The sequence below is a fragment of the Salvelinus namaycush genome, chromosome 29 (genome assembly GCF_016432855.1).
Source record: "Salvelinus namaycush isolate Seneca chromosome 29, SaNama_1.0, whole genome shotgun sequence".
NCBI lineage: Eukaryota > Metazoa > Chordata > Actinopteri > Salmoniformes > Salmonidae > Salvelinus > Salvelinus namaycush.
In genome coordinates this window covers 10285642-10299717 of record NC_052335.1, presented here as the reverse complement: position 1 = coordinate 10299717, position 14076 = coordinate 10285642, and the positions used below count along the sequence as shown (strand labels likewise).

Sequence of the window (14076 nt, the reverse complement as noted above, 5' to 3'; positions counted from 1 at the left end):
CAACCAATGAAAGGCCGCAGAACACAATAGTGAGGAGTGACCAGTGGTACATGGCCAATAAATTGACGTTCTGCCTGTTTGATGGTTCGTCAGAGGTCATAGTGGGATTTCTTACAAGCGTCCGGATTAGTGTCCCGCTCCTTAAAAGCAGCGGCTCTAGACTTTAGCTCAGTGCATATGTTGCCTGTAATCCATAGCTTCTTGTTGGGATATGTACATACTGTCACTGTGGGGACGACATCGTCAATACACTTATTATTGTGGGGCTGATAGTCCCCATAATATATAGGTATCGGTTGAAGCTCAGTATTAAATCTCCCTACCACAACACCCAAACTGTTTTTTATAAAATTTGCACTGATTCAGAGTGACTATCGAGTTCTTGGTCACCTCCCTGACCAAAGCCCTTCTCCCCCAATTGCTCAGTTTGGCTGGGCAGCCAGCTCTAGGAAGAGTCTTGGAGGTTCCAAACTTCTTCCATTTAAGAATGATGGCGGCCACTGTGTTCTTGTGGACCTTCAATGCTGCAGACACCATCCTGTCTCTGAGCTTTACGGACAATTCTTTCGACCTCATGGCTTGGTTTTTGCTCTGACATGCACTGTCAACTGTGGAACCTTATAGACAGGTGTGTGCCTTTCCAAATCATGTCCAATCAATTGAATTTACCACAGGTGGACTCCAATAAAGTTGTAGAAGGATTATCAATGGAAACAGGATGCACCTGAGCTCGAACTCGAGTGTCATAGCAAAGGGTCTGAATACTTGTGTAAATAAGGTATTTCAGTTTAGAATTTTTTATACATTTGTCATTATGGGGTATTGTGTGTAGATTGATGAGGGAACAAAATATTTCATCCACTGTAGAATTTTCTTTTAGGGGATAGATCAGCTTTAATTTTGCAGAAAGAGTGTAGCTTCCATCATTGTAATTGTCTGCTTCACTTCCAATCCCCCATATATATATTTTTTACATATACACACACACATATACATACATATATACACATACATACATACACATATAAATACATACATATACACATACATACATTCATATAAATATACATATATATACACACACATCTTAAAAAATATATATATTTCCTTTATTACCCTCCAACCCTACCACCCCTCCCCCAATTGGAGCAAACTAGTTAACAACAATGCTTAGGCCTGTATTTCCAGCTTATACATACTATATATATTTTTTAAATTAAAAATATTATGAACACAACAAATACAAAAACAGAAATATACAAACAAGAGTACATAAACCTAACAGACAAGGATATTACATCTCGAATACATTTTCAATTTGTCAAAAAGTGTTATGGTGCGTATTGATTTTTACATTTACTGATAATTTCAAAATAATATTTCAATTCTATCTTAAATAATGTGAAGAGAGGTTTGTTCTCTGCCCACTTCATTTTATGGATAAAGAATCTTCCATGAAAGATAAACAAATTAACAATGAAAGTTAAGTCAGGGTCCATATCATTTGAATCAAAATAAAACATAATATCAGAGTCTTTCAAATTAACAGTCGTTTCTTTTTCTAATAGTCGTTTCTTTTCAAATAAAATCTTCTAACTCACTCCAAAATCTTCTGACATAAGAACAGTTCCAAAATAAATGGTCAAGAGTCTCTGGGTCACAATCACAAAATACACATTTGTTATCAATAGCTATTTTAAATCTGTGTATAATAAAGGTCTTTACAGGGTAGATTCTATGAATGAGTTTGTATGATACTTCTTTCACCTTATTAGATATACAATATTTACCAGATAACAACGAAACTTTGTTCCAGTTCACTAGTCCTATGGCTGTATTCCAGTACATTTTTTAACATAGTAACATTTTAACATAGTTTTCTTATGTACATGCTATTACATTTACAGTTTAAAATGTAAATTCCTTCTAGTTGTATTGAGGCTACAAAATCCTCAACAGTTGCACTTGTAGTATTGTTAAAAGAAGAATAGCACCTTTAGGGACAACAATTTGATACTCCTCAGGAGTGAATGTAACATTGTGTGTTCTCATGAATTCTGGATAATCATATAGTTGACCATCATTATTCAATAATTGTTTAACCCAAATAATGTTGTTGTCAAACCAGTTCTGGAGAAACAAAGACTTGTTTTTGTAATTTATGTCTTTATTATTCCAGATTGTATACCTATGAGGGGAAAGTTGTGTTTGTACATGAGGTTCCAAGTTAGAAGTACTTGTTTATGAAAGTTTGCAAGCTTAATAGGGATTTTACCAACATCAAAGTTGCATTTGAGTAAGACTTCTAGACCACCAATCTGTTGGAATATTAAATTAGGGATTATATTCCAAATGCAATCCTTATTTCTTAAATTGTTTTGTATCCATTTGATCTTAAAGATTAAATAATTCACATCAAATAATTCACATTTCCTAATATTCAGAGATAAACCTGATACATGTGAGAAGGCATTAATACACTCAATAGCTTTCCTGACGTCATTATGATCTTTAAAAAAAATGGTGGTGTCGTCAGCCAATTGTGAACATTTTATCTCTTTATCTTGTTTCGGAATACCCCTAAAACTATCCTTAATTATATGAAGTGCCATAACTTGTGTGACCAATAATAATAAGAAAGGAGAAATTGGGCATCCTTGTTTAATTTTGCGTCTAATGTTGAATCTTTGTGAAGTTCCATGGGATAATTTAACAGAGTTGTTACTATTATTGTAAAGTGTCTAAATTACACTTTGAAAATATTGACCAAAACCAAAAAATCGAAGAGTCTCAAAAATAAAATAATGTTAAACTGTATCAAAAGCCTTGTAAAAGTCTACAAATAAAATAAAGCTATCTTCCATAATGTGCTCATTGTAGTCTATCAAGTCCAATACTAGTCGAATATTATTATATATATATGTCTGCCCTTCATAAAACCAGTCTGGGTATCATCATCAATGATTTGGTCAAGACCTTTTTTAAGTCTTTCTGCAAAGATGGATGCAAATTTTCTAACATCATAGGATCTGTGTTTGGTTTGGGGATTACAGAAATGAGGCCTTGTGTCACAGAAACAGGCAGGACCCCTAAGTCAATAGCCTCCTTAAAAACTTTAAATATAAATACAACAATATCCTCCTGAAAATATTTATATAATTCACTAATAAGGCCATCATTCCCTGGAGATTTGTTCAATTTTAACTTGCTGATCCATTTTTTTTAAATTTCATTAATATAAATAATTTCATCACAAGACTTTTGGAAGTCTGAATTTTGCATAGTCTTTGGCAGAGTCTAGAAAGGCAGATATGTCACTAGTAGGACAGGCATTACTGGTATAAAGGCTACCATAGAATTATGAAACATATTTTGAAATATCTTTGGGGTTTTCATTTTCGTTGCCATCTAGGACCCAAAGGTTGAGTGTTCCAATCTCATCATGGACAGCTTTAGCATTTTAGCTAATTATCAACTTTGCATCTACTTGCTACTTTGCAACTACTTATTCTCTTTAGTGTATAGTTTTGACACACAGCGCTTTTTGCATTTATTAGGTGGCTCTTAAAAGCGCCTTTTGGTTTGTGAAGTGGCAGTGAGTGTGGTGGTGTGTACAACTGCGTGCCTCTTTCTAGAACGGAGGAGAGACCATCACTCAGACTCTCAAGGAAGAAAGAGGTCGTTGCCCTCATCCGTGAGATGCACGCCATCCCTACAGTACTGCCCGGGGACACAGTGCTTTATGGCAGAGTGGCAGATTGTGGGCATGTTCCTGTCACAGAGAAATGCAAGCTGGCCCATGTGGAACTGACAAATGACTTATACCAATTTAAATGCACACAGTACACATGGTACTTTGCCACTGTCAATACTTAAGATGTGTGTTATGTTCCAAATCTGTGAGTACTCCCACTCCCACCTGTTTTCATGTTTTACTGCCATTTATAAATGAGGACATTGTGCTGTTTTACTGGAGTTGGACAGCTGTGTACAGCATTACTTAGGACTTTTGTAGCTGAAGTTTTGTTTTCAAGGATTTAGAGCACCGGTCCAATTTCAGATTTGTTAAAACTGTATGTCTATCATTTCTCTTAAGAGTTTTGTACTTGTCTAATGACTGTATTTTACAGGTGCTTCTCAGCAATTTGTCATTTGTTGTAGTGTTTGTAAAAGGAGTTATCAAATTTGCTCTTGACGATCCACACCGTTATGCAGGCTTCTCTGTTTAAGCCCAGTGCTACCACACCTGATTCTACCACTCAGCTGTTCATCGAGACCATGACTAGTAGGATCAGGTGTGGTAGAACTGGGCTTAAACAGAGAAGCCTGCATAAACCTATAGCTTCTCAAGAGCAATTGTGGCCATCCGTGAATTGTATTTACAAAGTTGACTATATCTGATACATTTGGTTGTAAATGTTATATTTAGTGATAACTCACTTTTGTTTACAGGTATTGTAGTAGTATGACTTTCTTCCGTAAACTTGTACATAGTTCATGGGTACATGTTGATTATTTGTGTATTTTCCAGGAGCTTGCTCAATTGTCTCAAGAGAGATCAGGGGAAATGTTTCCAGTTTACTCCATATTGGCTTAAAAGGGTTTCTGGTTTTTCGCTCTCCTCTGGAAAATCAGCTGTTAATATTAGATGAATACTAACAATTACATTATTTCTGTTGCCATTTTTATTTGTTGTTTGATCTTACTTAACGTTTATTGCTGTGTTATGCTGTATTATTATAATGTTGTATAATGGTGTTATATAATCCCTTTCCGGTGTAAAAATGGAAATTAAAAACAAAATACATTGTTTTAAGTGAGAAAAGGCATTGGTCTGAAGCAGAAAAAGAAAGGAAATTCACATGAGCACCACAATGCCTATTCCACCCATGCTCTACCAAGATTTTCCAGCACACAGCTTTGACCTACGACAGTAGCTACTGTATGTTGGTACTGTACTTCCAACCTTCTAAAACAGCCTTATTCATACTCTGTCCAGTGTCTGTGTGAAGCTGCCAGTTGAAGACTTGTGAGACGTCTGTTTCTAAAACTAGACACTCTAATGTACTCGTCCTCTTGCTCAGTTGTGCACCGGGGCCTCCCACTCCTCTTTCTATTCTGGTTAGAGCCAGTTTGCACTGTTCTGTGAAGCGAGTAGTACACGGCGTTGTACAAGATCTTCAGTTTCTTGACAATTTCTCGCATGGAATAGCCTTCATTTCTCAGAGCAAGAATAGACTGACGAGTTTCAGAAGAAAGTTATTTGTTTCTGGCCAATTTTGAGCCTGTAATCGAACCCACAAATGCTGATTCTCCAGATACTCAACTAGTATCAAGAAGGCCAGTTTTACTGCTTCTTTCATCAGAACAACAGTTTTCAGCTGTGCTAACATAGTTGCAAAAGGGTTTTCTAATGATCAATTAGCCTTTTAAATTGATAAACTTGGATTAGCTAACACAATGTGCCATTGGAACACAGGAGTGATGGTTGCTGATTATGGGCCTCTGTACGCCTATGTAGATATTCCATGAAAAATCTTCCGTTTCCAGCCACAATAGTCATTTACAACATTAACAATGTCTACACTGTATTTCTGATCAATTTTATGTTATTTTAATGGACAAAAAATGTGCTTCTCTTTCATAAACAAGGACATTTCTATGAGACCCCAAACTTTTGAATGGTAATATATACAGTTGAAGTTGGAAGTTTACATACACCTTAGACAAATACATTTAAACTCAGTCTTTCACAATTCCTGACATTTAATCCTAGTAAAAAATCCCTGTTTTAGGTCAGTTAGGATCTCCACTTTATTTTAAGAATGTCAAATGTCAGAATAATAGTAGAGAGAATGATTTATGTCAGCGTTTATTTCTTTCATTACATTCCCAGTGGGTCAGAAGTTTACATATACTCAATTAGTATTTGGTAGCATGCATTTAAATTGTTTAACTTGGGTCAAACATTTCAGGTTGCCTTCCACAAGCTTCCCACAATAAGCTGGGTGAGTTTTGGCCCATTCCTCCTGACAGAGCTGGTGTAACTGAGTCAGGTTTGTAGGCCTCCTTGCTCGCACACACTTTTCAGTTCTGCCCACACATTTTCTATGTGATTTAGATCAGGGCTTTGTGATGGCCACTCCAAAACGTTGACTTTGTTGTCCTTAAGCCATTTTGCCACAACTTTGGAAGTATGCTTGGGGTCATTGTCCATTTGGAAGACCCATTTGCGACCAAGCTTTAACTTCCTGACTGATGTCTTGGGATGTTGCTTCAATATATCCACATAATTTTACTTCCTCATGATGCCATCTATTTTGTGAAGTGCACCAGTCCCTCCTGTAGCAAAGCACCCTCACAACATGATGCTGCCACCACCGTGCTTCACGTTTGGGATGGTGTTCTTCAGCTTGCAAGCTTCCCCCTTTAACCTCCAAACATAACAATGGTCATTATGGCCAAACAGTTCTATTTTTGTTTCATCAGACAAGAGGACATTTCTCCAAAAAGTACGATCTTTGTCCCCATGTGCAGCTGCAAACCATAGTCTGGCTTTTTTAGGGCGGTTTTGGAGCAGTGGCTTCTTCCTTGATGAGCGGCCTTTCAGGTTACTTTTGTACCTGTTTCCTCCAGCATCTTCACAAGATCCTTTGCTGTTGTTCTGGGATTGATTTGCACTTTTCGCACCAAAGTACGTTCATCTCTAGGAGACAGAATACGTCTCCTTCCTGAGCGGTATGACTGCTGCGTGGTCCCATGATGTTTATACTTGCGTACTATAGTTTGTACAGATGAACGTGGTATCTTCAGGCGTTTGGAAATTGCTCCCAAGGATGAACCAGACTTGTTGAGGTGTACAACTTTTGGCTGATTTCTTTTGATTTTCCCATGATGTCAAGCAAAGAGGCACTGAGTTTGAAGGTAAGCCTTGCAATCCATCCACAGGTACACCTCCAATTGACTGAAATGATGTCAATTAGCCTATCGGAAACTTCTAAAGCCATGACATAATTTTCTGGAATTTTCCAAGCTGTTTAAAGGCACAGTCAACTTAGTGTATGTAAACTTCTGACCCACTGGAATTGTGATACAGTGAATTATAAGTGAAATAATCTGTCTAAACAATTGTTGGAAAAATTACTTGTGTCATGCACAAAGTAGATGTTCTAACCGACTTGCCAAAACCATAGTTTGTTAACAAGAAATTTGTGGAGTGGTTGAAAAACGATTTTTAATGACTCCAACATAAGTGTATGTAAACTTTCAACTTCAACTGTATATCTGCTGTACCTCAATTACCTCGTACCCCTGCACATCAACTCGAAACTGGTTCCCCGTGTAAACACTGTAGTCACGCTATCGTTACTCATTGTGTTTTTTTATATTTCTATTTTTTTCTCTCTGCATTGTTGGGAAGGGCCCGTAAGTAAGCATTTCACTGTTAGTCTACACCTGTTGTTTATGAAGCATGTGACAAATAACATTTTATTTGATTTGGGTTTGTTTGGACAAAAATAAAACTAGCGAATAGGACTGGGAGGATGAGGTTTGGCCGGCATAGTCGAAACAGTTTAAGCTTCTGGAACAATTCAAAATCTCCAGTGGTAACCAGGATTTTGCCATATTCTGCCATCTTTCTTCAAGGGAGTGCCAGAGCGTCTTGGCAAGTGGCAAGGACAGTCGGCTTCAGTCAGTGGCAAGGACAGAAGCCCCAGTCAGTTCAGTGGTACAGTGTATAAGCACCTAGAAGATGCAACTCAATTTTCAACTGATGTGTGGATAATTCGTTCTGGGGGGACCAGCTGCACACAATGCCAAGTTTAGGCAAGGGCCATCTTGGTGGACTTTCACCTAGTTTACTCACCTAGAATATAAATCTTCATGGTGAAGCCGGCAGACCTGTAATTTCTGATAAGTTGACTTGACTGGAGAGAGAGAGAAGAATTGAGGCCACAGAGCTTTGAGGTACAGGTAGTCGTGAAAATGCAAAGTCTAATAGCACCAGAGTCTAATAGCACCAGATGCTAATAGCACCAACAGGACGGTATAAATCCTCTTAAATGTAACTAAACGTAATCGAAAATGTAATCGTTGTCATCCCCAAAATTAATTTTTTATCATGAGAGGGCCATAAAAAATAACTAGTAATGCTGCATACTCAAAGAAAGATTCAAATCTCATATGATGTATTTCCTATTCCACAAAACTAGATGAATAAGGCTTGAAACAATTTTATATATTTTTTCTAAATATAGTATAATCAATTTATAAAATAACTAACTACAACATTTCACCTTCCTTATAAGTGTAAAATACATATTTGTATATTTAGTGCTAGAAATGTGCATATTTTCTGAAGGTCTCTCTTGTTCAAAATGTCTGCCCCAATTGCTGTGAACGTCTCACAGAGTTCTAGCTTGGCTTCCTGAACTCGTTAGGAACTCGCCTTTCATCTCCTATTATATAACGTGTTTTTTGTTTAAAATCTATGAATTATTTTAGATTACTTGCTATAAATCTATCTCTGAAACCACTCTCTCCTGTTGCGTTGAGATGTAAGGATTCCAGGCATATGCGCTGTTAGTGTCTGTGACGTAGGGTTCAGCCAGGAGTTGATGGACAGTTGGAAGAGCGAATTAAATGGTAGGAGGGACATCCCAGTTTCGAGTGGTTTTAGATTTCACATCCTGCTTCACACAGGCAGAAGAGACATACTCCAGTGTCAATGAGAATCATGGCTACCACTCAAGCAAGCCATTTCCATCTATGGTGTTCACATATCTATTTATAAGCAAAAAATGTTGGTCGAACCGGTACCAGACCCACGCTGGTCCCCAAAACAGGGGAATTTACATCTAATAGCAAAAAAGGCAAATTATTCTTCTGAGGTTTAAGATTATATAGTAATGCTGAATTACGTACATGCATCATTACAGATGTTGGTTGATATGAAACTGATCAAAAGTTCAGTTGAACAATGAGAATAGTTAGACTTCTGCTACTTTGTCATGTTGTCTGGAACAGAGAGTGAAATTCAGCCGTTTCAACCAGTTCAAGGTAAGATAGTCACGAGTTGAGGCCTCTGAGAATTCTGCGTCCTGTGTGATCTGAGGCACAGAGAATGATGGAACACACTTTTAGACCATTTTAAGTGATGTGTGATTAATTAAGCACGGTTACACATGATATGATTATAAGCAAATATATGTAGGGTATGGCATCCGGCTGGGTTGTCCTGCACTGCCACTGAAATCAAAGAAAAAACAACAATGTATTTGCAACGTGAGTCTGACATGAGTCTTTGCTCTCCTTAGTCTCAGCACCATGACGACGAGAAGAGAGCCCTGAGCAGAGAGATCATCGTGCTCAACAACCACCTGATGGAAGCCAAGCTGACCATTGAGAAACTGAGGGAGGACAATGTAAGGGCACTCTATGAGGTCAGATCTATAGGTCATCAAATTGTAGCAACCTTAGTATACAACACCTAGCATCTTCGCCAAGAGTTTTGGAGCTCGTTATATTAGGTGTTGGACCGAACAACACCTGAGTTCAAGTCCCGGTTCTGGCTCATCCTTGAATTCAATGCAGTGTGTTTCTTTAGAATGGATGATTTCTTAAGAGCATGTTTTCTTCTAACACATTCCAACACTGTGTCTGTCCTGTAGGATCTGTACAGGAAGGACTGTAACCTGGCTGCCCAGCTGCTCCAGTGCAACAAGTCCCACTACAGGACTCAGCTTTCTGAGGTGAGTCCTCCCCCAACCACAGACATATAATTACTTGAACAGCCACATTGAATGTACCCAAGAGTCCAGGAAAATTGCAGTGGATTAGTTATTCTATTTATATTTCCCCAACTTCTTTGCCTATCAGACCTGGGTTCAAATAGTACTTTGTTTTCTTTCCAACTTTAAGCGCTTGGTTGAGCTTGGTCAGAGTGACAGATAGGCAGGATTTGACCTTTGGGGATTTTTCTACTAGCTCCATTGCACCTGGCAAAGGCAATCTAGAACAGCTAAAGTATTTGAAAGAGAATGTATACTATTTGAACCCAAGTCTGCTGCTGCCTATTATCAGCATACTACACTGGCTAAGTTAAAGCTAATGCTAAGCTGAAGCTACGGTCTCACGACTTCCTCAACCCCAGCCATTGGATGGTGTTGGTGAAGCTACACAGGGAGGGAAATTCACTTGGATAAAAATCCCCAGGAGATAAAACAACATTCTTCCTTTATCTAAGCAGCTGAATCCACCTGACTTGAGGTATGGGCACGATGTGCAGTGCTGCAAATATTAGCACACGTCTTGATCCATTCACATCGATCAATGCATGAGCCAGGATTACGGGCTAAAACCTGGGCCCTCGGCCTGAGCTGAAATAGTTCCAAACTTCCAATACATCAACAGTTGGAATCATAAGGTGATTACTCCATTGATGGATTGGTTAGGAGGTAAATGTTTGACAGTGATTAACAATGGAACACTAGAGCTACATTATGTGACAGGTGAGTGAGTAATTGATGGAAGGTTGCAGAGCGCTAAGACACTATATACATAAGGAGATGGAGATTTGAGTATGCCCAACAGTGCCCATGCTGCTTTTGTTTTCCAGCGGGAGAGGAACGAGCGAGTATTGATGAGTGCGTTAGTGCCAGGGCAGATTGGCAAGGCTTTCAGCTGTATCAGCTCTGGGCCCCCTGCCCGGCCCGCGTGGCAGGAGCAGATTTTAAAGCTGGCATGTTGCCAATACCGTTAAAAAATGCCTCAGCACATTTGGCACCATGCGCCTGAGTGGAAATATCAATGCAAACACGATTCATCAGTTACGTAATGGTCATAAATTAATGCTGTGTGTGTGTGTGTGTGTGTGTGTGTGTGTGTGTGTGTGTGTGTGTGTGTGTGTGTGTGTGTGTGTGTGTGTGTGTGTGTGTGTGTGTGTGTGTGTGTTTTCCTCTATGGAGTGAAAGAAACAGATAAACTGATGACACCTTGGGCATATACTGTCCACTGCTGCAATGGGGTCAAAGGTTATAGATCTACTTATGTCCTCCAGTCTGTTTGTTTGTGAACTGGAGAGTAATCAAAAGGTTATTAATGGAATGTGGTGCAACACAGAGAAATGATGCATCAGTTTCCAGCCATGATTGAAGTGCGTTAGTCACTTGCTCCACTGCATAACAAGCATGGCTCGCGAGTGGCACAGCGGGCTAAGACACTGCAACTCAGTGCTTGAGGTGTCACTACAGACACCCTGGTTCGAATCCAGGCTGTACCACAACCGTCCGTGATTGGGAGTCCCGTAGGGCGGCGCACAATTGGCCCTGCATCGTCCAGGTTAGGCTGGTGTACGCCGTTGAAAATGAAAATGTTCTTTGAAAAATTGGCCCTGGAAATATGTGCAAACAATATCTAAATATCTCATGGTAATTGGGTATTTACATTGGTTAAAGCGAATGTGTGATACAACTGCTATGAAAGGATGTTTGTACAAATGTTCAGTTTTGTCTTGGCTCCTTTTAGGCATGAAGCTATAATTAGCTAGCTTCTCATTGCCAATTAACGATAATTGACTAGATTCCTTCTGCAAAAGCTTAATTATTGTTGCTATGGAGAGGCAGAGGCAACAGCAACATATCAAACTAATGATCTCATGATGTACCTATGTTTACCATCCATGAAATAACTCCAGGTTCCACCTCCTCAGTTATAGTTTTCAGTTTCATGCCTGATCTCCATATGGTGCCATAATCAGTATGTTGTTGCTAATGTGTGAAAACAATGTTTGTAGAGTCTGTTTCCTAATTTTTTCATCTTCCATGAACTTCCATGCACTAATCTCATGGTTTGTCTCTGTATCACCATGATCTATACCTCAGTCTCTCTCTCTCTCTCTCCCTCTCTCTCTCTCTCTCTCTCTCTCTCTCAGTTGCCTGCTGAATTCCAGGAACGCGTGACCATGCACATGGAGGGCACACCTCTTTGCCACACTGCCTATGCCGATTCCGTCCCTGCCTCCGTCATCGCCAAGGTGCTGGAGAAGCCCGACGAGGCCTGCAGTGGCAGCCAAGCCTCTAGCTCGCCTAGCCCCCAGCTCCAGGACCAAGGCTTCCTCCTGGACACCCTGGACAGAGGTGAGCGCCTTGGCCTCCGGGCAGCCTACAAGTCAGACCTGTACAGCAGCGACACAGCTCTGTACTGCCCGGTTGATCAGAACCGTGAGCGCAGGCCAAGCATGGACCTCCATGGCCAGAGAAAGCTGGTCTACGGGCCCCAGAACTCCACAGATAGTAACCCAGAGGAGGGTCCCTTGTTGGGGCTGAGGTCTGGCTTCTCCCAGGAGTGCTTTGCCAAGTTCCCCACCTCTCTGGGCCCCACCTCAGGCAGCTCCTACTCCAGCTTCAGCGGAGGGGGCTCGGACGACAAGGGCAACGGCCCACCGAGCAGCACGGCCTCCTCTCCCCACCACCACTCCCTCTACATGGACTGGAGGAATGGGGGAGACTATGAGAGGAAGAGTGACTCCTCCTGGGAGAGGGACAGTCCTGGCGGGGGCGGCTTCGCCAAGGTCCACGCTGTCTTCCAGCAGGCCGGCGGAGCACACCACCAGAACGGCAGCTCACCTGTCTACAGCCGCACCATGTCCTCGTGCTTCAGCGAGCCCTACGAACCCCTCCCTCCTTCCTCCTCGCCAAGCGTCGTCTATGGAGACAGCCGCCGCGGCAGTACACTGGCGCCTGAGGAGGAGGAGCTGATTGGCCGCTGGAGGCAGCTGAGTGTGGAGGACCTAAGCGCCCACTCGTACCACTCGCCCGGCCGGGCCTCGCCCTACAGCTTCTCCGAGCAGCACTTCTCCGTTCGGCCCGCCAAGATCCGCCTGGGACCCCTCTACAGCAGCTTCCAGGAAGGGGCAGACTTCTACCAGGCAGGGGTAGGACCCATCATGGAAACCCCGGTGTGCTTCTCCACGCCCAGCCCCCAGTGTAGCCCTGTGGGGGGACTCCGTCAGTCCCATCCGTCCCACAGCCAGCAGGCCCACCAGACCCATCTCTACCGGGGAAAGGAGGACAGCCAGGAGTCAGAGCACAGCCTCTACCACTCAGCAAGCTCCAATGACAGGGAGGGCAGTGTCGGTGTAGCAGGGGCCGGGGGAGGAGGTGGAGGGCAGAACAAGGAGTACCAGGACGTCAGCCCAAACAGCTCCACTGAGTCCCTAAACCAAAGGTCCCTGGAGATGGCTGCCGAGCTGCAGCAGCACTACCAGACCGAGATGCAGCATCCATCGCCCCCCCAGGGCAGTCCACCACCGCCCCCGCTACCACCTTGTCCCCCTCCCCCGCAATACCAAACATTTGGCACGTTAGGACTCTCCAGAAAGGACAGTCTCACCAAAGCCCAGCTGTATGGAACACTTCTGAACTGAGAGAAGAAGGGATTCTCGTCCTCTGACTTACTGGTCTTTCTCTTTCTTCATCTCTTTCCCTGGTGGGATGTGAGGTGAGAGGTCTTGGTGAATCCAGCAAAACACATTGATTAGTGTGAGTCTAGCCGTTCAGTTGAAGGACATTCATTTTGATAGGACATTTTGACAATACAGTAGGTTAAGCATGAATTCATCAGATTGTTGCCACAGCTGTGAAAAACTGACGAAAGTGTGGTTCGCATCACTACAATGAATGTGTAAGATTGTCTGGGTCAGGTGAATTGACAATTCATTACTGTGCCAAATGAGTGAGGAATATAGGAAAAGACTCTGCTACCTTTGGTACATTTGGTACATAAAATAGTATTTGGAGGTACCAGAGACCACAGTTGCTCCATGTGGATGAAGGAAGTATTTAAAGTAACTGTTGAAATATATAAATATATTTAATTACAACTACAATAATTGAGTGTTCAAAGACATATTTTGTTTGTAGCTGCATTCAAAAGAAAATATAAAACTGATGATTGTAAAGAAATGACTACAATTCAATCAGATGTGGACACCAACACATTGTAAATATGTCTGGTTAACAGCATCTGCCAATCAAAGAGAGATAGTTGGAATGTTAAAGAAGACTGTCAAAATTG

General features: G+C 41.3%; 1 protein-coding gene across 1 annotated transcript in view; it reads left to right on the top strand.

Annotated features, from left to right (window-relative positions):
• LOC120023946 (brain-enriched guanylate kinase-associated protein-like) overlaps positions 1-13426 on the top strand; it is a 63169-nt gene extending 49743 nt beyond the window's left edge. Inside the window, exons 11-13 of the mRNA XM_038968047.1 lie at positions 9318-9425; positions 9672-9752; positions 11933-13426. Coding sequence (XP_038823975.1) covers positions 9318-9425; positions 9672-9752; positions 11933-13426 — 1683 coding nt within the window. The remainder of the gene's footprint in view (positions 1-9317; positions 9426-9671; positions 9753-11932) is intronic.
• Positions 13427-14076: the final 650 nt, after the last annotated feature.